This window comes from Spermophilus citellus (assembly GCF_964194105.1).
Source record: "Spermophilus citellus genome assembly, chromosome: 5".
Taxonomy (NCBI): domain Eukaryota; kingdom Metazoa; phylum Chordata; class Mammalia; order Rodentia; family Sciuridae; genus Spermophilus; species Spermophilus citellus.
Window position 1 is genome coordinate 129,695,967 of NC_138186.1, and position 21,429 is coordinate 129,717,395.

At 33.9% G+C, this 21,429-nt stretch overlaps 1 protein-coding gene across 2 annotated transcripts in view; it reads left to right on the plus strand.

Annotated features, from left to right (window-relative positions):
- LOC308650001 (heat shock factor protein 2) overlaps positions 1–19,533 on the plus strand; it is a 36,309-nt gene extending 16,776 nt beyond the window's left edge. The window contains exons 6-13 of one of the 2 annotated variants that reach the window (XM_081295928.1): positions 6,235–6,296; positions 7,381–7,468; positions 9,016–9,164; positions 9,769–10,008; positions 10,762–10,867; positions 14,933–14,986; positions 18,130–18,214; positions 18,518–19,533. In XM_081295928.1, the coding sequence (XP_081152054.1) occupies positions 6,235–6,296; positions 7,381–7,468; positions 9,016–9,164; positions 9,769–10,008; positions 10,762–10,867; positions 14,933–14,986; positions 18,130–18,214; positions 18,518–18,813 (1,080 nt within the window). In that variant the 3' untranslated portion in view covers positions 18,814–19,533. The remainder of the gene's footprint in view (positions 1–6,234; positions 6,297–7,380; positions 7,469–9,015; positions 9,165–9,768; positions 10,009–10,761; positions 10,868–14,932; positions 14,987–18,129; positions 18,215–18,517) is intronic. The other variant, XM_081295929.1, reaches the window with a different exon arrangement.
- The last annotated feature ends 1,896 nt before the right edge of the window (positions 19,534–21,429 follow it).

Here is a 21,429-nt window from a genome sequence, read left to right on the forward strand (position 1 = left end):
CTGCACAATCCAACATTCCTTAATTCTTTCTTACCTGTCTGTGCCCACTATGGATCAGCATCTGCTTATCGGAGAAAATATTTATTCTTTGGTTTTTGGAGGATTGGCTTATTTTACTTAGCATGATGTTCTCTAGTTCCATCCATTTGCCTGGTTCCATAGTTTAGCTATTGTGAATTGAGCTGCTGTAAAACATGATGTGTCTGTGTCAATATAGTATACTGATTTTAAGTCCTTTGGGTATAGACTGAAGAGTGGGATAGCTGGGTCAAGTGGTGGTTCCATTCCAGGTTTTCTGAGGAATCTCCATAATCCTTTCCACACTGATTGCACCAGTTTACTTTGCCACCAGTAATGTATAAGTGCACCTTTTCCTCCACTTTTCCTTGCCAACGCTTTATTATTGCTTATATTCTTGATAATTACCATTCTGACTAGTATTAGAGTAATTTTGATTTGCGTTTCTCTAATTGCCAGAGATGTGGAACATTTTTTCCTATATTTGTTGATTGAGATTGTATTTCTTCTTTGAAGTGTATGTTCAGTTCCTTGGCCCATTTATTGATTGGGTTGTTTTGTTGGTGTTAAGTTTTTTGAGTTTTTAATATATTCTGGATATTAATGCCGTATCTGAGGTGTACGTGGTAAAGATTTTCTTCCATTCTGTAGGCTGTCTCTTCACATTCTTGGCTGTTTCCTTTGTTGTGAAGAAGCTTTTTAGTTTGAATCCATCCCATTTATCGATTCTTGATTTTATTTCTTGCCTTTTAGAAGTCTTGTTAAGGAAGTCAGTTCCTAAGCTAACATGGTGAAGATTTGGGCCTACTTTTCTTCTTTTAGGCACAAGGTCTCTTTTCTGATGCCTAAGTCTTTGACCCACTTTGAGTTTTATGCAGGGTGAGAGATAGGGGTTTAAATTCATTTTGTTACATGTGAATTTCCAGTTTTCCCAGCACCATTTGTTGAAGAGGCTCTGTTTTCTCCAATGAATATTTTTGACTCCTTTGTCTAGTATGAGATATCTATTTATGTGGGTTTGTCTCTGTGTCTTTTTTTCTCAACCATTGGTCTACGCATCTGTTTTGGTGCTAGTACCCTGCCGTTTTTGTTACTATTGCTCTGTAGTATAGTTTTAAGGTCAAGTATTGTGATGCCTCCTGCTTTACTCTTGTTAAGGTTTGCTTTGGCTATTCTGGGTCTCCTGTTTTTGCAAATGAATTTCATCATTGTTTTTGTAGTTCTATAAAGAATATCACTGGGATTTTTTGGGTGTTGATTTTATATCCTGCTACTTTGCTGAATTCATTTATTAGTTCAGGAAGTTTTTTGGTGGAATTTTGGATCTTCAAAATATAGAATCATGTCATCAGCAAATAGTGGTACTTTGAATTCTTCTTTTTCTATTTGTATCCCTTTAATTTCTTTTGTCTTTCTAATTGCTCTGGCTAGAGTTCCAAGAACTATGTTGAATAGAAATGGTGAAAGAGGACATACATCCCTGCCTTGTTTTTAGAGGGAATGCTTTCAGTTTTTCTCCATTTAGAATGATGTTGTCCTTAAGTTTAGCATAGATAGCTTTTACAATGTTGAGGTATGTTCCTACTATCCCTAGTTTTTGTAGTGTTTTGAACATGAAAGGGTGCTGTATTTTCTCAAATGTTTTTTTCTGCATCTATTGAGATAATCATGATTCTTGTCTTTAAGTCTGTTGATATGATGTATTATGTTTATTGATTTTCGTATGTTGAACCAACCGTGCATCCTTAGGATGAACCCACTCGATTGTGCTGCACTATCTTTTGAATACAGTTTTGTATGCGATTTTCCAGAATTTAATGAGAATTTCTGCATCTCTAGGAATACTGGTCTGAAGTTTTCTTTCCTTGTTGTGTCTGTCTGGTTTTGATATCAGGGTGATACTAGTCTCATAGAATGAGTTTGGAAGAATTCCTCTACTTTTCTGTTTCATGGAATAATTTGAGAAGTATTGGTATTCTTCTTTAAAGGTCTCATAGAACTCGGATAAGAATCCATCTGGTCCTGGGCTTTTCTTGGTGATAGGCTTTTGATGGTGTCTTCTATTTCATTGCTTGAAATTGATCTGTTTAAATTGTGTGTGTCCTCCTGGTTCAGTTTGGGTAGATCATATGTCTCTAGAAATATGTCGGAGTCTTTAAGATTTTCTATTTTGTTTGAGTATAAATTTTGAAAATAGTTTCTAATTATGTTCTGTATTTTAGTGGTGTCCATCGTGATATTTCCTTTTCTTCATGAATTTTAGTAATTTGAGTTTTCTCTCCTTTGTTAGTGTGACTAGGGTGTATCAATTCTATTTATTGTTTTTAAAGGACCAACTTTTCATTTTGTCAATTTTTTGAATTGTTTCTTTTGTTTTAATTTCTTTTTTTTTTTTTTTTAAAGAGAGAGAGAGAGGGAATTTTTTTTTTAATATTTATTTTTTAGTTCTCGGCAGACACAACATCCTTGTTGGTATGTGGTGCTGAGGATCGAACCCTGGCCGCACGCACGAGCGCGCCACCGCCTGAGCCACATCCCCAGCCCCTTTTGTTTTAATTTCATTGTTTCAGTTCTGATTTTAATTTTTTCCTGTCTTCTATTATTTCCTGTTGATTTTTTAATTTTTCTTTTTCTAGGGCTTTGAGATGTTATGTTAGGTCATTTATTCATTTCTATTATTTTAATGAAAGAGCTCAATGCAGTGAACTTTCCTCTTAGCACTGCCTTCCTAGTATCCAGAGATTTTGATATGTTATATCTGTATTCTCATTTACCTCTAAGTATTTTTTTTATTTCATCACTGATTCCTTTGCTATTTGTCATTCAATAGCATATTGATTAGTCTCTAGGCATATGAGTAGCATCATTGATTTTTAATTTCATTCCATTATATTCTGATAGAATGGTGTCTGGTTTGGGGGTTGGTGTTTTTTTTTTTGTTTTTTTTTTTTTGTTTAATTTGCTGAGAGTTGCTTTGTGGTATAACATATGGTCTGTTTTAGGTCATGTTCTGCTGAGAAGAGGGTTTAGTCACTGGATGATGGATGAAATACTCTCTATATGTCCGTTAAGTCTAAATCATTGATTATGTTATTTAGTTCTATAGTTTCTTTGTTTAGTTTTTATTTGGAAGATCTATCCAGTAGTGAGAGAGGTGTGTTAAAGTCACCAAAATATTGTTTTGTGGACTATTTGACACTAGAAATTGAGAAAGGGTCCTTTGTTTTATGTATGTAGTTGCTCCATTGTTTGAGGCCTAAATATTTATAATTGTTGTGTCCTTTGTATGATTCCCTTAAGTAGTATGAAATGTCATTTCTTTATCCCTTCTGACTAACTTTGGTTTAGTTCAGTCTCTCTGATGTAAGGATGGAAGTCTTTTCTTTTTTCGAGGAGGTGAGTCTCTTACAGACAGCATACTGTTTTTTTGTTTGTTGGTTTTTCTTTTTGTTTTTTAATCCAATCTGCCAGTCTTGTGTTTTGGTTGATGAGTTTAGACCATTAATATTCAGGGTTATTATTGATATGTAATAATATTATTGATATTACTGATATGAATAGTATTCCCATTTTGAATTAATTTTTGTTTTTAACCTGACTTAGTTTTTCCTTTGATTAACCTTTTCTTTAGTGTAGCTCCTCCCTTTGATGATTTTCATTGTTTTTCTCCATTTCCTCCTCATGGAATAGTTTGCTGAGAATGTTCTATAGTTCAGCTTTCTAGTTGTGAATTCTTTTAACTGTTGTTTATCATAGAAGGTTTTTATTTCATCTTCATCTAAAGCTTAATTTTGCTGGATATAAAATTCTCGGTTGGTCATCATTTTCTCATAGAGCTTGATACATGTTATTCCAGCACCTCTGGGTGTTGAGAAATCAGCTGAAATCTAAATTGGTTTCCTCCATATGTAATTTGATTTTTTTTTTTCTTTTGCAGCCTTTAAAATTCTATCCTTATTCTGTATGTTAGTCATTCTCATTATAATGTGCCTTGATGTGGGTCTGCTATAATTTTGTACATCTGGAGTCCTGTAGTTGATTTTCCATTTTATTCTTTAGATTTGGGGAAATTTCTGATACTACATCTTTGAAAAGATTGTGCATTCCCTTTGGTTTGTATCTCCATGCCTTCGTCTGTTCCGATAAATCTCAAATTTGGTCTTTTCTTGTTACCCCATATTTCTTGTAAGTTCTCTTTACCATCTTCTCTGTGTGATCAACTTTTTTCAAGAGTATATATTTGTCTTCATTGCCTAAGGTTCTGTCAAGTGGTCTAGTCTTTTGGTAATACTTTCTATTGAAATTTTAATTTGGTTTATTATTTCCTTCATTTCAAGGATTTCTGCATGATTTGCTTTTCAAAATCTCTGCCTTTTTATTGAAGTGATCTTTCACTTCCTATATTTTCTCTCCAATACCATTCTTTATTTTGAAGATCAGCCTAACTTTGTATCTTCTATACTCCCTCTCTGACATTACTTTTATTGTGTTGTCCATGTATTCTATTGTTAGAACATCTTGGCACTTTGTTCCCTTGTTTTTTCATGTTGTTTGTGTCTTCCCATCTAGTGCTTTAGATCTGAGGTAGTACAGTTTGTATCCTGTAATTTTATAGTGTCCTTGAAGGCTTCTAATACCCCAAAGTATCTTCAAGGCAGGGACCAGCATTAACAGCACTCAGTGCAATCAGTATACACCTTTAAACCAAATAACTGCTATTAAGGCACTTACATTTTTGTCACAATAATCAGAAACCATGAGTTCAGTTATTGTGTACAATATAAATAGTAAGTTCTCTAAAAACAGTTTACTGTTTCTAGTGATGGACAGTGAGGGACAAAAGTAGTGTAAGATGTGATGATTATGAGGCAGAAGGAGAGAAGATAGAGGTAAAAATTTATAGTAAGAGTGAGGAAGAAATAATAGAGATTGGCTATTAGTATGAGAGAAGTGAGAAAGAATTCAGGGAGACAGGTGAGAGAACAAATATACAGATTTTTTTTTTAAGTAAAAATATAAGAATGTGTAACAGAACTGTAATACACTATTCAGACATTGAATTCCTCAATAAACTGATGCATGAAAAATATTTGGATTCAAAGATGTGAAAGAAGGGAAAAGGCAAAAAAAGAAAAGGTTCATTGGAAAATTAAAAGATAGAGTCCTTTGGCTTTGAAAAATTTTCTCAGCTACCCTTCTCCACTAATAGGTGGGCTTGTCTGAAGTTTGATGGCAGCTCCAGTCCTGTGGGTGAGCTGATAGCAAGGTGCTCTCACACCCTCTTCCAGTCTTCCCACCTGTTGTCACCAGCTCCTTCTGTCCCCAGGACTCACTGAGCTGGAGAGAGAGCCTGGTTTTCTCCAGTTCCTCCAACCTGTACCTTCCCCTAACTTCCCCTAGTCTCCTGCTTTCCAGAGGCTTGCTAGACCCAGACTGGCCCCCACAAACCCCACTGCAACCTAAAGGACCTGGGCTTTGGCTTCCCCAGGCTCTACCTTACTGCAGTCCCAAGGTCTCAATGCCATTTCAACTTGGCAGAGAGACCACCAGGGATGTGCTCACACAAAGGAGCGACACTGCAAAGAGGCAGCCAGATGGCAGCCATTAGCACACCCAACAGAAAGATCTCAGGTACAACCAGACCTGCAGGTACCCCAACAATATATCTCCAGGCCCTGGAGGGTGTCCCAAAATGGCAGCGGCCATGTGTAACAGTTTACGGGTACTGTGACAGTGGGCCTCCAGGCAGCAGGGGCCAGTGGGCAGTCTGTGGGCACTCTGTAGGCTAAGGGTTGGCAATCTTCCTGCGGATGTTGGGCAGTGCGGGATAGGCAGGCAAGAAATGGTGGACTATAAGCAGCAGTCAGTGAGTGATCTGTGCTCTAAAGGTGATATGCTAGTGGGCAATTGTGATGAACAAATGAGGGGTAAGCAGCAGGGAATCAGAATTCAAGCAGTATTTCCTCTGCTTAAATCCAAAGTCACGGAGGGACAAGGAATGCAGCCTCTCTCTAGTTCGCCATCTTGGCAAGCTGGTGTGTTTCTTTATGCATAAGTTGTGAGATACATCTAAATTTCAAATGTTAAGACGTGTGAAAATTATGTGACTTAGAATAGAGGACATTTATCATCTGATTAAGTTTTCTAAAACTTAGTAATGTGGACTAAAAAGTTAAAAGAGTGATGGAAACATTTTTATTCATGTTTTCCTTTCAGATTGTCCAATTTATTGTTACATTGGTTCAGAATAACCAACTTGTGAGTTTAAAACGCAAAAGGTAAGTTTTTATGATAAAACATTTTGAACCATAAATAGACATTTTATTTTTTAACCATGAATGATCCAAGTATATTCCTAATGAACCAAAGAATAGTCCTCCCTTGATAAGTTCTTAACATCTCCAGATTGACCTATAGGTTGAGTATTGCTTACCTGAAATGTTTGCGATTGGAAGTGCTTCAGATTCTGATTTTTTTTCAGATTTTGGAGTGTGAGATTCTTTCTGATGGGATCTAAGTCTGAATTTGAAATGCATTTATGTTCACATTCGACTTATTCAGTTTAATGCAATATTTTAAAATACTTTGTGCATGAAACAAAGTTTTTGTATCAAGTAGCTGAAGGGACTGGATGGTCTTTTTTCCTATGGACACTGGTAAACTAAGTGTTGAATGCCTGAATTTGACCTTAACCTATCACATGAGGTCAGGTTTTGAATTTTCACCTATGGCATTATATTGGTACACAAAAAGTTTTGGATTTTGTAGGATTTTGGATTTTTGGAGTACTGATATTCAACTTCTCCTGTCATCCTTGTGGTGTTTTTGAGAAATAAGGATAGCCTAAATGGTTACTTTATAGGCATAGGCATACATACTAATGAACTATCATTTACTTAGCAGTTTAAAGGAACATTGGAGAGCTTGAGAGAGAAATTCTAAAAATGAGGCAATTCATTGAAAAAACAAAATCACAATTTTTTCTGTCTTTTTAAACCTGTATTTTAGCCATAGTTTGTGATACCTGTTAATGTCAGTAGAGAAAGATTATCTGCAAGGCTAGTACTGGTTCTTCTACTATTACCTACTTATTTATTATTGTGGATAGTTTGTGAGAGTTGTACAATGCATTAAACAGTGAAGTCTATCTGGAGATAGTAGTCTATTATATTTACTATAGAAACAGTAGCATTAAAGAAGGGAGAACTATAAGTTCCAGATATTCTTATCTCCCAGTTTCTATTCATAAAAATGTACTATATTAAAGAGTTCCTTGTGTTTTTTTACAGAAGGTCTTAAAACATTTTAAATTCTTCATATTGTTGCCTCATGAAACTGAATGAATATTTTTCTGATTTCCAGGCCTCTACTTCTGAACACTAATGGAGCCCAGAAGAAGAATTTATTTCAGCACATAGTCAAAGAACCAGCTGATAATCATCATCATAAAGTAATTCATGTATATTTTGTGTTTATTAAATATCTCAATTAAATTTTTTATGGTAGTATTTTATGAGGTAAAAGAAGCTTGGTGAATAAAAGTGTCAAGTTCTCATTTCCCAGCCTTGTTCCCAGCCTTATTAAGTCTTAAGATTTTTCAGTATTTGCTTTAGATTATTTGAAGAAATAAATCATGACAAATATAGTTGTCCCAGTTTTCTGTTTTCAAGTTTTTCTTTCCTATCTTGATTCATTCTCTTGAACTCAGGAACAGTATTTCATATTATTTTGCATGTATTTAAACTTTATGTAAATGATATCATTCTGTACGTATTACTTTGTTGTATTGCTTTTTTTTAAATTGGTATTACTTTTGAGATTTATAAAACAGATTTAATTTCAGTGAAATACAAACTGAACATTGTGATAATTATGATAGTGTAATGTGATTATATATTTTTCTGTTAGTTTGCTTTTAACTTATAAATGTACATTGATTCGACTGATCTCTGGAAATTTCAAAATATTTTTGTTTACCTTCATATTTGCTTCAAGTTATGTGGATAATTTGTTTTAACTTATATCCATTGCCATTACAGATTAGACTAAGATTAGACTAGTCCAGAATCCAGACCTCTAATGCAATCTTATTATTGCTGTCATTTTTTTTTTTTTTTCTTTTTCTTTTTGGAGATGCTGAGGATCAAACATAGAGGGCTTTTTGTTAGGCTATTGCTTCATATTTATTATTGAACTAACAGGATTCATTTATGTTTTCTGGGACAAATCAATTAATATTAGACCTGATTCCTTTTCCTACTACTGTTCAGAAATAAGCATTCCCAATTGTTTTGTTTGTAGGACTAAAGTGGATGAAGTCTTTTTTTTCCCTAATTAAGTGGATTTATATATTGTAAAGTACTTAACATCTTTTACCTGTTATCTAGTGTTGACATTTATGGATTGTTAGATTGTAATAATGATTTTAGTTTGCTTTAGAGAATTGAACTTTTAAAAATGAGTATGGCCTGAGTGTATCTGTGGCTTAATAAAAAATTATTGTTAATACTCCAAACTGACATTTAACTAGAATAGTTGAAGTGCCATTTTTCTTTTAGTGAAACCTTTAATGAATAATGATAAAATGTGTCAAACAGATCAGCTTGAAATGAAATAATGCCATCAATACAATGGCCATCTGCTTATGCTTGAAATATATGAAGTTCTGAGACTTTTTTCTTCATAAGTATACAAAATACTTTAGAATTTAAAGTCTTCCCATAGATACAGACATGCTATTTTCAGGGCTCTTATAGTAAAAGTAGTAAAGTAGAATGCAAATCATATGCCTTTATGAATAGATACATGCCTCTGTAAGTTCATAACTGAATTGTTATTAGTAATAGTGTATAAATCACATAAGGACAAAGGACATAGTTGTTTTGCTTATTACTGTTTCCCCAGTATTTAGTAACTAGTATGCTTCTAGTTGTTTTAAAGTGATATCCTAGTAGTGTGATTTCAATATTTAGATATATTATTTTTCTGACTTTTTAGGTTCCACACAGTAGGACTGAAGGTTTAAAGCCAAGAGAGCGGATTTCAGATGACATTATTATTTATGATGTTACTGATGATAATGCGGATGAAGAAAATATCCCAGTTATTCCAGAAACTAATGAGGATGTTATATCTGATCCCTCCAAGTAAGGAGTTTCTGAGATAAAATTTATGAAAGTATTTGTCACTTTTATTATTAAGTTGCTAAAATTAAAAACACCCACTTTGTTCTTTGATAAATTAACATTTGTCTCATACTTGGAATATTCAACTGATAATTAAGCTAGTTTATTTAACCAGATAAAAAAGAAGTAACGAAAATCCTTTTTTTTTTTTTTTTTTTTTTTTTTTTGGTACTTGAGGGTTGAACCCAAGAGGGCTTTACTGCTAAACTATATACCCAGCCCTTAACTCTCGCTAAATTACTGAGGGTCTTGCTAAATTTGCTGCAGCTGGACTCAAATTTCTGATCCTGTTGCCTCAACCTCCTGAATTGCTGAGATTACAGGCATGTGCAACTGTACCTGGGTGGCTGAATTTTTTTTTATTTTAGAGTTCAACGCTTTACATTGATTCTTTGTAGGTCTTATATTCTGTACAGTGTCAATATTTGTGATTTAGCTACATACCCAAGGTATGTAAGCCTTTTGATACATGGTTTGGAAAGAGTATCTGGAAAATAAATGGATAGAGTAATTTTATTGAATTTGCAAATGTAACTGCTTCTTTCTTTTCATATTGCTGGTCTAGCTGTAGCCAGTACCCTGATATTGTCATTGTTGAAGATGACAATGAAGATGAGTATGCACCTGTAATTCAGAGTGGAGATCTGAGTGAACCAGCCAGAGAATCCCTAAGTTCAGGCAGTGATGGCATCAACCCTCTCATGTCTAGTGCTGTCCAGCTAAATGGTTCATCCAGTCTGACCACAGAAGATCCTGTGACCATGATGGATTCCATTTTGAATGATAACATCAATCTTTTAGGAAAGTGAGTGCTTATCTAGATGTTATTTAGAGTTAATTGATTTCTTCATATTCAATTTTTGAGTGATCTTCATTTCAGATGATAAACCTACTAGTCTACTTTTTTGTTTGTCAAAATGGAGTTCTCTAATGAAAGGGATTTGTCTTAAGAAGAGTCTTGGAATATTCCTCTGCAGTTTTTCTTATTTCTTTAATGAAATACTTGTTTTGAGTATCTTTAAGGTGTTTGTGATTATGTGTGTTATGTATTCATGCCATGACTATGGAGTAATACAGTTTCTCCATATTAATAGGGACTTACAGCATAAAGAACATTAGTAATTAGTAGTAATCAGATCAAACATTTTGTAATAGTATTGAAGAAGAAGGTAAATCAGACTGTAGTTTCAGAACTACTTTTCAGTGTATACTGAAGTTTTGTATAAAGGCTATATCTCAGTTAATCAAATTTTCAATATCCTAAAATCTTGAATAGGATCTCTTAAGATTAAAAACTGTTGGGGCTGGGGATGTGGCTCAAGCGGTAGCGCGATCGCCTGGCGTGCGTGCGGCCCGGGTTCGATCCTCAGCACCACATACAAACAAAGATGTTGTGTCCGCCGATAACTGAAAAATAAATATTTAAAAAAAAAAAACTGTTAAGGACTCAGCAATTTCTAGGAGTATTTTGCCTAGCCAATTTCTGTGGTTATTTGAAGTGTAAGAACAAGGAAAACTTATATTTACTTTTTAATTTTTTTTTCTTTTTTCTCCTTAGGGTTGAACTGTTGGATTATCTTGACAGTATTGATTGCAGTTTAGAGGACTTCCAAGCTATGCTGTCAGGAAGACAGTTTAGCATAGACCCAGATCTCCTGGTTGATGTAGGTACTTTGGATAATATTTGCTATGCTCTAGTAATTTGTGTATTGGGCTATATTATTTAAATAATCAATGTGTATTGTTTGTATCTGCTCTGTTTGTGCTTTTTCTTTTTTAAAATGAATGGTTTTATGAGACAGGATGAACAAATGGGTTTGGGACATTGAAAGAGAATGATCACTACTTGCTTGAGTAGCAGTTCAGTTAATTCTCTGTAATAATATATCAGTTCTATTCAACAGACCTAAATCCATGTCTTGTCTGGACTTGTTGTTCTGTTTAACTATGGAATAAATTGTCACTGAATACAGATCTATGGAAATTGGTAATAGTATCTAGTCAAGAGACAGCTTGGAAATATTTCTTAATACTTTGGGAATTAACATTTTTCACTCAAATTTATTTTGTTTGCTGTATTTTTATGTCTTGAGTCTCCAGGTTTCCCTGCTATAATTCTTATCACCATCTCTCTGAACTTGACTTCAGTGTTGTCTGGATTATGAACTCTACCTACCATTTCTGGCACTAACCATGTTTCTCATTCCCTTCTCTTTTTGTTTCATGATGCTACTCCCTCCATTATCCAAAGCTTTGTTTATGCTCTGGCCTGGTCCTGTTCAAATGAATCTTGTTTTCTATTTCCATTTTTCTTTTGTGAATTATTTTCTCTTCTGAAAAGAGGTTTTTACTTACTTTTTTTTTTTTTTTTTTTTTTTTGGTGTGTGTGTTTTCTGCCAAAAGTACAGCTTTCTTTCAATATCAAAAGATTCTATAGTCTTACCCTTGTAGGAGCCTCTTACTAAGGCTAAAAAGAATTATTTCTTACTTACTCTGCAATCTTATTTCCAGTTTATTGATTTACTACCTTACATCTCTACTTGTCATTGGATTTTGTCACTGTTAAAAGGCTTTAGCACCCTTTCCAAACTGTCATCACTACACAAGATATATTTCACTTTCTTTGAATATTTCCTTCCCATGCTGCTATTTCCCATTTAAGTGAATTAAGCTTCTCCATTGATGACCTACTTCGTGTTAACAGTAAATTGAGCCCTTTTTAATTTTTTTAGCTACTGTTACCACTTTGAATCCAGGGACTTTTCAGCATATTTGTCCATTTGGTCACTAAGAATGAAATAAAAATCCCATCATTCTGGCCACCGATAAATCCTTGCATACTTCATTAAGTCATTTTAATTCTACTTGGAACATTAATCTTATTGTTTGTTGTCAACTCCCCCTAAACAGAGAACAATCCATCTGTCCTGGTTCTCTGATAATCTGAGGCCCAGTATCCTACGCTATCTTTCTTAGACTAGGTCTTTTTTTCTTAAGGCCAATTTTATTCCTCTCCTCTGTCTCTCTCTCTCTCTTTTTTTTTCCTCAATCTCTATTCTTGATCTTTCCTATTTGTCTTAAATAGGCATAGATCTTTCCCATCTTAAAAAAACGCATGTTGACATTTTGCTCTGCTCATTTACTTTTCCGTCTGCTTTTGTTACTTCTTCACTATAATGGTGTAGAAATGAGCAACTACATTTTTTTTTCTTTGCTTTTTCAATCAGTTCACCAGGCTACTGGAAGATCTTGTTGTCTTCTACTTATGAACATTCCCTCAAGACTTACAATATTTTGTCCTCTTATTTTTTATATCTCCCTTCTTTTTCTACATGGAGAGGTTTTAGTTTGTAAGATTGCTCTGAAGTATGTATATCCAGTGCTTAACATTTTTGAAAGTAAACTTGTCTTAAATTCTATTTTCATGCCTTTGGAGTCATCAGATCTTGCCGATTTGTGTTTATGTCAGACTTTTCTTTCTTCCTTAAACTAGCGACCTTTTACAGCTTTCTTGTATTCTGTAGTAATATCTGACTTTTATTTAGTCCGCCAAGAAAGTTGTCACAGAATTACCTTGATTTCTTTTTCTTTCTCTCTCTTTTTTTGATACCAGGGATTGAACCCAGGGGTGCTTAACTACTGAGCTACATTCCCAGCCCTTTTTTACTTTTTATTTTGAGACAGAGTCTTGATGAGTTGTTGAGACTGGCTTTGAACTTGTGATCCTTGTGCCTCCTGAGCCGCTGGATTGCAGGCATGTGCCACCATGCCTGGCTTTGATTTCCTTTTCTTAATCACATCATTCACTAAGTCCTGTTTTCCAAAGTAACATTCACAAGCCATTCCAGCTTTATATTTCAATTGTTAATTTACCTCATCCAAAACCCTTATTATTTTATCCTTGAATAAGGCTATATTGTCATAAATAGAAAGTCCACTATGATTGCCTTGTTTTCTGAAATGGCAAAGATAGTCAAGATACGAATATACAGTTCTTGGCTTCTCTCTTCTATGTTTAGTATTGGATGATCCAGAGTAGAGTCAGCAGGAGAGTAGCCTTCGAATTCAACTAGCTGTGTCAGTTTTTCATATGTAATCATACTAGTGGTGGTGGTGGGTTTTTTTGTTTGTTTGTTTTAATGCTTTATCACATATATCTGCTGGGAATATATATAAGAGATCACTGAGTGAGTAGGGAGCATGGGGCAAAGAAGGGAAGAGACGAGCTTATATTGCTGGCACTTTCAGATGCCACCCCTCAGCAGAAGCAAAATGTAATTGGGCTTCTGTGGTACTGACAGGTTGAACTGGAATAAATAAGTAGTCATGTGTTACTATCTACTCTCAAGGATCTGAGCTCTTTTTTTCTTCAGAACTCGATAGGTGATAAGGAAACAGAAGAAAGAAGTAAGAAAGAGCCAGAGATATTTTTAGGGCTGCCATGAACTGTATGGAACCTTAAGGAGAGAAAGCAAGTCTAGAGAAAATGGAGAAAGGGTATTCCTATGGCTTCTCTGCTTTCATTTTATCCTGTGAACCATTTGCTGTGCTCATTCTTATAAATGGCTAAGCTAACTTAATATCTGCAATTTCACCACATGCAACTCCCAAAGTCCTGTTGCTGATAAGATGCAGCCTCATCAATTGAATGGGTTTATTTTTTGAACCTATGTACATAAATACTGTTCAGGTCAAAACTTAAGCATTATTTGTGCTTTCCTTATCCGTTTCTGGAACATACTCTATTTTCGTTGTGGTTGTTAATGCTATTCCTATGTACTCATCCCTTCATTCTCTTTTTCAAGTCCTAGCTGTTCTCCAGGGACTGACACATATTACAAAGCTTTATCAAGGTCTTTTTTTGTTTCATCCTATGTGTTTCTCTGTGTGTGTTCTCCTCCCTTCTCATTTCTCCTTAGTACTTTTGAGCCTCAACATCCTTTGTTATAATACTGAATTGTATTTGAACATATGTTTGGCTATTCAGTGTTGGTCTTGTCTTTTAGATTGTAAGCTCTTAGGAGCAGGAGTGATGTCTTGTGTTCTTCGTGATTTCAATCATTTCTTAGATGTTTAGTAAATCTCTGGCATAATTGACTTTGAGGCTGATGGCTTAAAACAAAAATTATGTACATACTGGCTAGACTAAGGAGTGCAGTAGATAGTGGTCTTAGTACTTAAGGACTTTGTTAGGCGAGGTGAAAAAAAAAAATCAAGAAGTAGGTGTGCCACATTGTCAGAGGGCTCCACTTTATGTGTGGTTTAGGTGCCACTGTCATACAGCAGATTCTATAAATTTCTTACCTAATACCTAGCAGGTTATTCAGTGAAGTCTTATTGTCAGGGCACAAGTCCCAGCCTTGGGGACCACATAAGGCCAAAGGCATTTAGGAAGAAAAAAATGAATGTGAATGGAGAATAGTAAAGGAAAGGGGAGTTAGGGAAAAACACCATTTGTCTTAAGTGATTTACCCCACTGTGTTAATAAATTTTACAATATCAGATTCCATTTAATGCATTGGCTACCTTGCTCTGTTTCTTTGTCGTTTTTTTTTTTTTTTTTTTTCCCCTGCTTTCTTGCTTTTCTCTTCCAAACTTAAGTTTACTGTATAGAAACTTCCTAGTGCAGGTATTACATCTCTTCACTCTACATGGTTATATAAAAATTTTGAACACAATTCTTTTTAAATATTTTTTAAACTTATCATCTTTCTTGTTTGGTCTTTCAGCTTTTCACTAGTTCTGTGCAGATGAATCCCACAGATTACATCAATAATACAAAAGTAAGTTTTAATTCATGTTGCTCAGGACCCATAGCTATAAAAATCTGAAAAAAAAAAAAGTCCTACTCAGTAGAGAGCAGTATCATTTCCAGTTACCAAAAAAGAAAAAAAAAAAAAAAAAAAAAGAAAACGAAAACACAACCACTTTATATTCTGACCAAATATGTGTAATCAAAATAGTAAAATTCTAGATGAAAAATGAGCTTTTGATTGTGGGGTAGATCATTGCTTAATTCTACTGACACATGTGAGATTAATTTTCATTATAAAATCAGCCTCTTTTGATACTGAGAAATCCTTTGACCTTGGCTTGTTCAGGTGTATCATTGATAGAAGTGAATAATAGATGATTTCTCTGTGTTTTATGTGCTTCATTTCATATCCTTATTCCTTCTATAAACAACATGAGATTTCTTTTGAAAATTTATTGGTACCTGTATTATTCCATAAATGCTTCCTTCATTTTATTAGCATACATTAAAAACTCAGGGATTTGTACTAAGTTTGTACTATTTGGAGGAAAGGCAAGTTGAAACAGTGAACTATGGATTCTGGACTTCTCCTTTTTTTGGGTACCAGGGAATGAACTCGGGCACTCTGCCACTGAGCCACATCCCCAGCCCTATTTTTATTTTATTTAGACAGGGTCTCACTGAGTTGCTTAGTGCCTCTCTTTTGCTGAGGCTGGCTTTGAACTCACCATACTTCTACCTCGGCCTCCTCAAATGCTGGGATTACAGGCATGTAATCCTGGCTTACTTCTTTTTTCTTCTTTTAACTTATAAGAATTTTATATATATATATATATACAGTTTTTTTCTTCTGCTACTGTGCTACATCCGCAGCCTCTTTTTTTTTTTTTTTTTTTTGAGAAAGGGTCTTGTGAAATTGCTGAAGCTGACTTTAATTTGGGGGTGATCCTGCCTCAGTCTTCTGATGCAGCAAGGTCTGTGCCACCTTGGCTGGCAGGTTTTCATCTTTTTAAAAAAACATAGGAATTTTAGTTGGGCTTAGCAATTATTGAAGAGATCTTTAGAACTGATTTTTGATGAATAGAAAGTATAATTTGAAGTTGATAGAGAAGATGTTCACAAATTCTGTTACTTTGTACAGTTTATTGTTTTGACTAGGAATGTACTTCCTTTATCTTGCATTTATACCAAATTGTTTTTTAACCTTTGCTTTTGGTTGAATACATAGGTAAATCAAGTTCAAATTTTAAATTGGGTAAGGCAGAATTCCATTTTGATTCTTGTAGTCTAAAGATTTATAGCACATCTTGAATATGAGTGGTTAGGCTGATGGGGTTGAATTTTTCTATTACCATGTGTGATGAGAATGTAGCCTGACTGGGTTTTTAATATTTTCAGAGTTATGGCCTACCTGATTTAAAGCCTGAAGAATTATGAGTTTGTGAACTAGGAAATTGAGTATACATTTCAGGGTTTGGATGATTTGTATCAGGGATTGGCATACTTCTTCTTAAAGACCACCTAGTAAATTTTTTCACTCTGCAAGCTATATATGTTCTTTGTCACAACTACACTATATTGCAGTTGTAGTGCAAAAGCAGATTAAAAACAGTATTTAAAAGAATGTAAGATTATGTTTCAGGAAAACTTTATTAAATAGGCAGTGTGCTGAATTTGACATTTGGCCAAATTCATTTGCCTGAGCTTATGAGTAAAATATTCTGTTGACCAGCTCAGCTGTTTCAGTAAATATGATCATATTATTGAATGTGACTGAGTTATAGACCTTAAGTTGAATGTATCCATATTATATATTAAGTTTGTCAGTGTGTTTTACTGTTTATTTCTGGATATTTGAGTTATTCTTGGATCATCCTGTCCTCTTTATTCTAAAAGCCAATAACTTGAATGCAGTTTTGAGAAATAGCATTAAACAGCAAATTGCCTTTTGTTTAATAGTATGAAAGAATTAAATTTGAGAGTAACTGTTCATTATGTTTCTGAATTCAGATTGTTTTCAAATAATAAGCATATCAGCTATCATTGTCCTGGTCACGACAAGGGTTATATGACACAGATTATAACATTTTGTTAATCAGGAAAGCCTCTACTTTTCACTATGGCAATCTAAGTGGTACACACTAATGAGTAAGAACTTACATGGTACATGAAACCCATTTATCATCCTGGTTCTGATGTTTTAGAATAACAACAGTGGCATCCTTGGAAAATACCTATTTTAGAAGGCATAAAATGTAATATTGTATTAATGTTTATGTAAAATCTTGGAAAGGCTTAGTAGTTTTTATCTTGGAACCATTATCTTTTCTGAATCCTGAAAACTTGTACTGCTTTATTTTATGATGAATGTAAGGGAGAATATAGGAATTATTATATAGATGTTTGTTACGCTATCTATAATTAACCAGCATGTAAAAATATGGGACTTGTGGATACCTGAGACTTGCAGCTATTCAAAAAAAATTTATGAACTTCTGCATCTGAGTTTGAACATCATTGAAAAGATCCCTGAAGAACTTCGACAACATTAAAGATTTGTTTCTCTATTATAATTATATATAAGAAGAGAGGACAGTATAGTTGAAAAAGTGATTGAAATGACAGAAAAGAACTCAAGACACAAAAAGGACAAGAAGAAACATCTCAATTTTGAGGCTTCCAAGTTTAGGGATATTTATAAGGATGTAACCATGTCATCATGAACTGTTCCAAATATGTTTAATTTGTACTTAAAATTGTTTATAAGAGAAATGTGATATAGTTTAGTCAAAGTCATTTAAAATGAATTTAATTGCTTAAATGTTCTTTCAACTAGCATTTGAAACCACTTCTCTTTGATTCATTCCTATTTTTTATCCTTGAGAGCATCTGTCTGTTCTGCTATTGAAATGTCCTCCCCTTTTTATACTTATCATCATAGTTCAGGTTTTTTTTTTTCCTCATTGTCTTGATGACAAGTTTTCTTGCTACATCTATTCCTAATCTTTCCTCTCTTCCTCTCTCTCTGTTTTTCTTTATATTCTCCTTTTCCACTTATTTCAGATAGTATGTCAGTATTTACATATTGTATCAATTTTTAATTTTTTGATACTTTTCAGGAATATGTAAAATATGAAATAAGTGTTCTTACCTTTTTTCCCCCCCTTTCAGTCTGAGAATAAAGGATTAGAAGCTACCAAGAACAATGTAGTTCAACCAGTTTCAGAAGAAGGAAGAAAATCTAAGTCTAAACCAGGTGGGTATAGAGATATTTATAGTTTGTATAGTTTAGTAGAAACTAATGCAAGCCTTGAAAAGTCTTGTTGTAATAACACACTGGAAGATTCTAGCATATAGAAAAAATTGAATTGGTGAGGTAATAGTTCTTAAGGTCTTCTTTTTTTTTTTTTCCTATTTAACTTTAGGAGACCTGAAATAACTTTGTTTCTTAATTGTTGAATAAGACTGACTTTTATGACTTGCATATTTAAAATTTTACACAAAGTATCATGTCATTTGTTTGGCTATAACTTTTTTTTTTTTTTTTTAATCTTTATAGATAAGCAGCTTATCCAGTACACTGCCTTTCCACTTCTTGCATTCCTCGATGGGAATCCTGCTTCTGCTGTTGAACAGGGGAGTACAACAGCATCATCAGAAGTTATGTCCTCTGTAGATAAACCCATAGAAGTCGATGAGCTTTTGGATAGCAGCCTGGACCCAGAACCAACCCAAAGTAAGCTTGTTCGCCTGGAGCCATTGACTGAAGCTGAAGCTAGTGAAGCTACACTGTTTTATTTATGTGAACTTGCTCCTGCACCTCTGGATAGTGACATGCCACTTTTAGATAGCTAAATCCCTAAGAAGTGGACTCAACATGTATATATTCATCAAAATGATGAACTATTTATTTTAAAGTATCATTTGGTACTTTTCTTTTGTAAATTGCTTTGTTTTGTTTAATCAGATACTGTGGAATAAAAGCACCTTTTGCTTTTCTCACTAACCATACACTCTTGCAAAGCTTTGAAATGTTACTCAGCTGCCTAGATATACACAAAATTCAGTGCACATTATTGGCAAATCTTTAAGTTGGATTCAGATGGCCATTTTTCTCCAGTTGTAATTTGGATTTCATTTTACAGATATGACCATTAACAACAGTTATTTTTGTTTTACTTGTTTGATAGTGTCTGTCTGCGTTTGAGCGTAAGTCACTAGAACTAATGATAGAACTTCTAAAGCTTTCTCTGTTCCAATTATTTTTATTAAATATTTTTCACTTGGCTTATTTTTAAAACTGGGAACATAAAGTGCCTGTATCTTGTAAAACTTCATTTGTCTCTCTTGGTTCGAAGAAGTTCATTTATGTTTGGAGTTCATTCATGTTCAATAGGAAGTGCAAAGTGTACACAAATACTGATATGGTTCCAGCTCCGTATACATAGAAAGAATGTGGGGATGAGTTGGGAGTCTCATCCACTTAGTTGGACTAGTTTTAAGTAAAAGTTTTCTGGTTTTGTGTTTTTTTGAACCATACTATTTAGTAAAATAAATAATAATGAATGTTGAGTACTGGTATTTGTTATGTGTCTTCTTTGGAGGTAATACCCACATGAAAGGAAGAAGGTGACTTTAAACTGTATGTATTGTCCATTATTATCTAATGTAACACCAAGATCTTGGCCTTGTCTGAAGAAGTAGGTAGTATATTGCAGTAACAATAGAATATAGTGTTTCTAAATTTAATGTTTTAAAAGTTTTGCTTTGTTTAAAGATAACACCAACTTGCTTTCCGTGTTTTGAATAAAGAACCGAGAGATCTTATATGCCTCTCCTCCTTGTAGCTAAAGAAAGAAAATTATCAGGGGCTAACACTAGAGCCTTGTAATTTTTGCTCTTAAAGAAGACAGGAGAAATAATTAAATGACTTCCTCTGTTCCAAACAGGTGCTTACAAGAATTTGAGATATCTAAGACTAGGGTACTTTATCACTTGAAGAACTCTACCTTTAAGGCAGAGTGCTGGAAGCACTACAGTTAATATCTGTATATAGGGCTGTTCAATGAGAAATTCTAAGGAAGACCTTTTTTCCATTGACCATATTGTATCTTTCAAATTTTTCTTTTCTATCAAGATTCAAAGTGAGGCTTACTCTAGTGGGCAAAAGGCCCTGAGTTTCATTCCCAATATCATAAAGCAAAACAAAGGCCTAGCACAGAAGGATAGGAAAACCCTTCCTTCCCTATTTAGATCCTGAAATACTTGGCTGACAGTGGGATCTTGATGATTCAGCTCAAGATCCTGGAACAGTTTTCAGCATGAACCAAAGAAGTCACTTTTCCAAAGCTTGTTAAAATAAAGATTTTATGAACAGGAAGAAACTTTCTCATTGCTTTTCTCATTGTGGGATGTGATCAAGTTCCTTGTTGTTGGGGGGATTTTGGAGCTTCCTAATCGAATCACTCTAAAAAAACTGAAAATGTTATTACATTGGTCCTTTTTAAGGTTTTTCTAAGTTTAAATATTGAAGGAATTTAAGATTTTTGTTTTAAAATAACAGCAGTTACATGCTTCTTTTAAATGTAATCAGAATACTAGGAAAAAAAAAAAAAGAATACTAGAGGGATTTGACCCCTCATAATTTGCCTGGCTTCCCCAAAGAATTTTATACCCATTTTTACTGTGTGAAAAGTTATACATGGATGTTTCTGTTAACACTTATCTGCAGCTAAGAAGTTGTTTCTTTTAGCTAATATTTCTAGACATTTTTAAAAAGTCCATTTTCAGTTATACCAATTATCAGAACAGTATATTTGATCTTTGCAATGAAATAACCATACAATTAAGTTCTAATACTATCCTAAGTCTGTTTTGATAATCTTCCCCATGCATTCCTCCTTATCCCTTATTTTGCCACTGGCTTGATTCAGGACTTCCAAATATATATTCAAAAGGAAACTTGGGGCTGGAGTTTTGGCACAGAGGTTATAGAGTGCTTGCCTAGCACTTGTGAGGCACTGGGTTCGATTCTTGGCACCACATTAAAAAATAAAATAAAGGCATTGTGTTCACCTATAACATATATATATATATATATATTTTTTTTAGTATATATTATATATATATATATATAATAGTATATATTATATATATAATGTATGTATGTATGTATGTTTTCTTGGCTTCCTTAATCATTGTTTTTAGAGCCACCCATTAGTCCTTGAAACCAATTTTAGACTTCAGATGAGAAAGAGACAAACCTTTCAATCCTTTGGACTCCATTAGAATTCACCATTTTTTTTCTTTTTTTTTTTTTGTTTAATGCTACATCACTTAGAGACTCAATTTTGTTGAATAAATAAATAAGAATAAATCTATAGAGATTTTCCCCAAGTGCTTTGGTAAAATTTATAATGAAGATGATATGTATCTTTCTTTTAAGTATGGAAAGAATAATTGTTAAAAGGG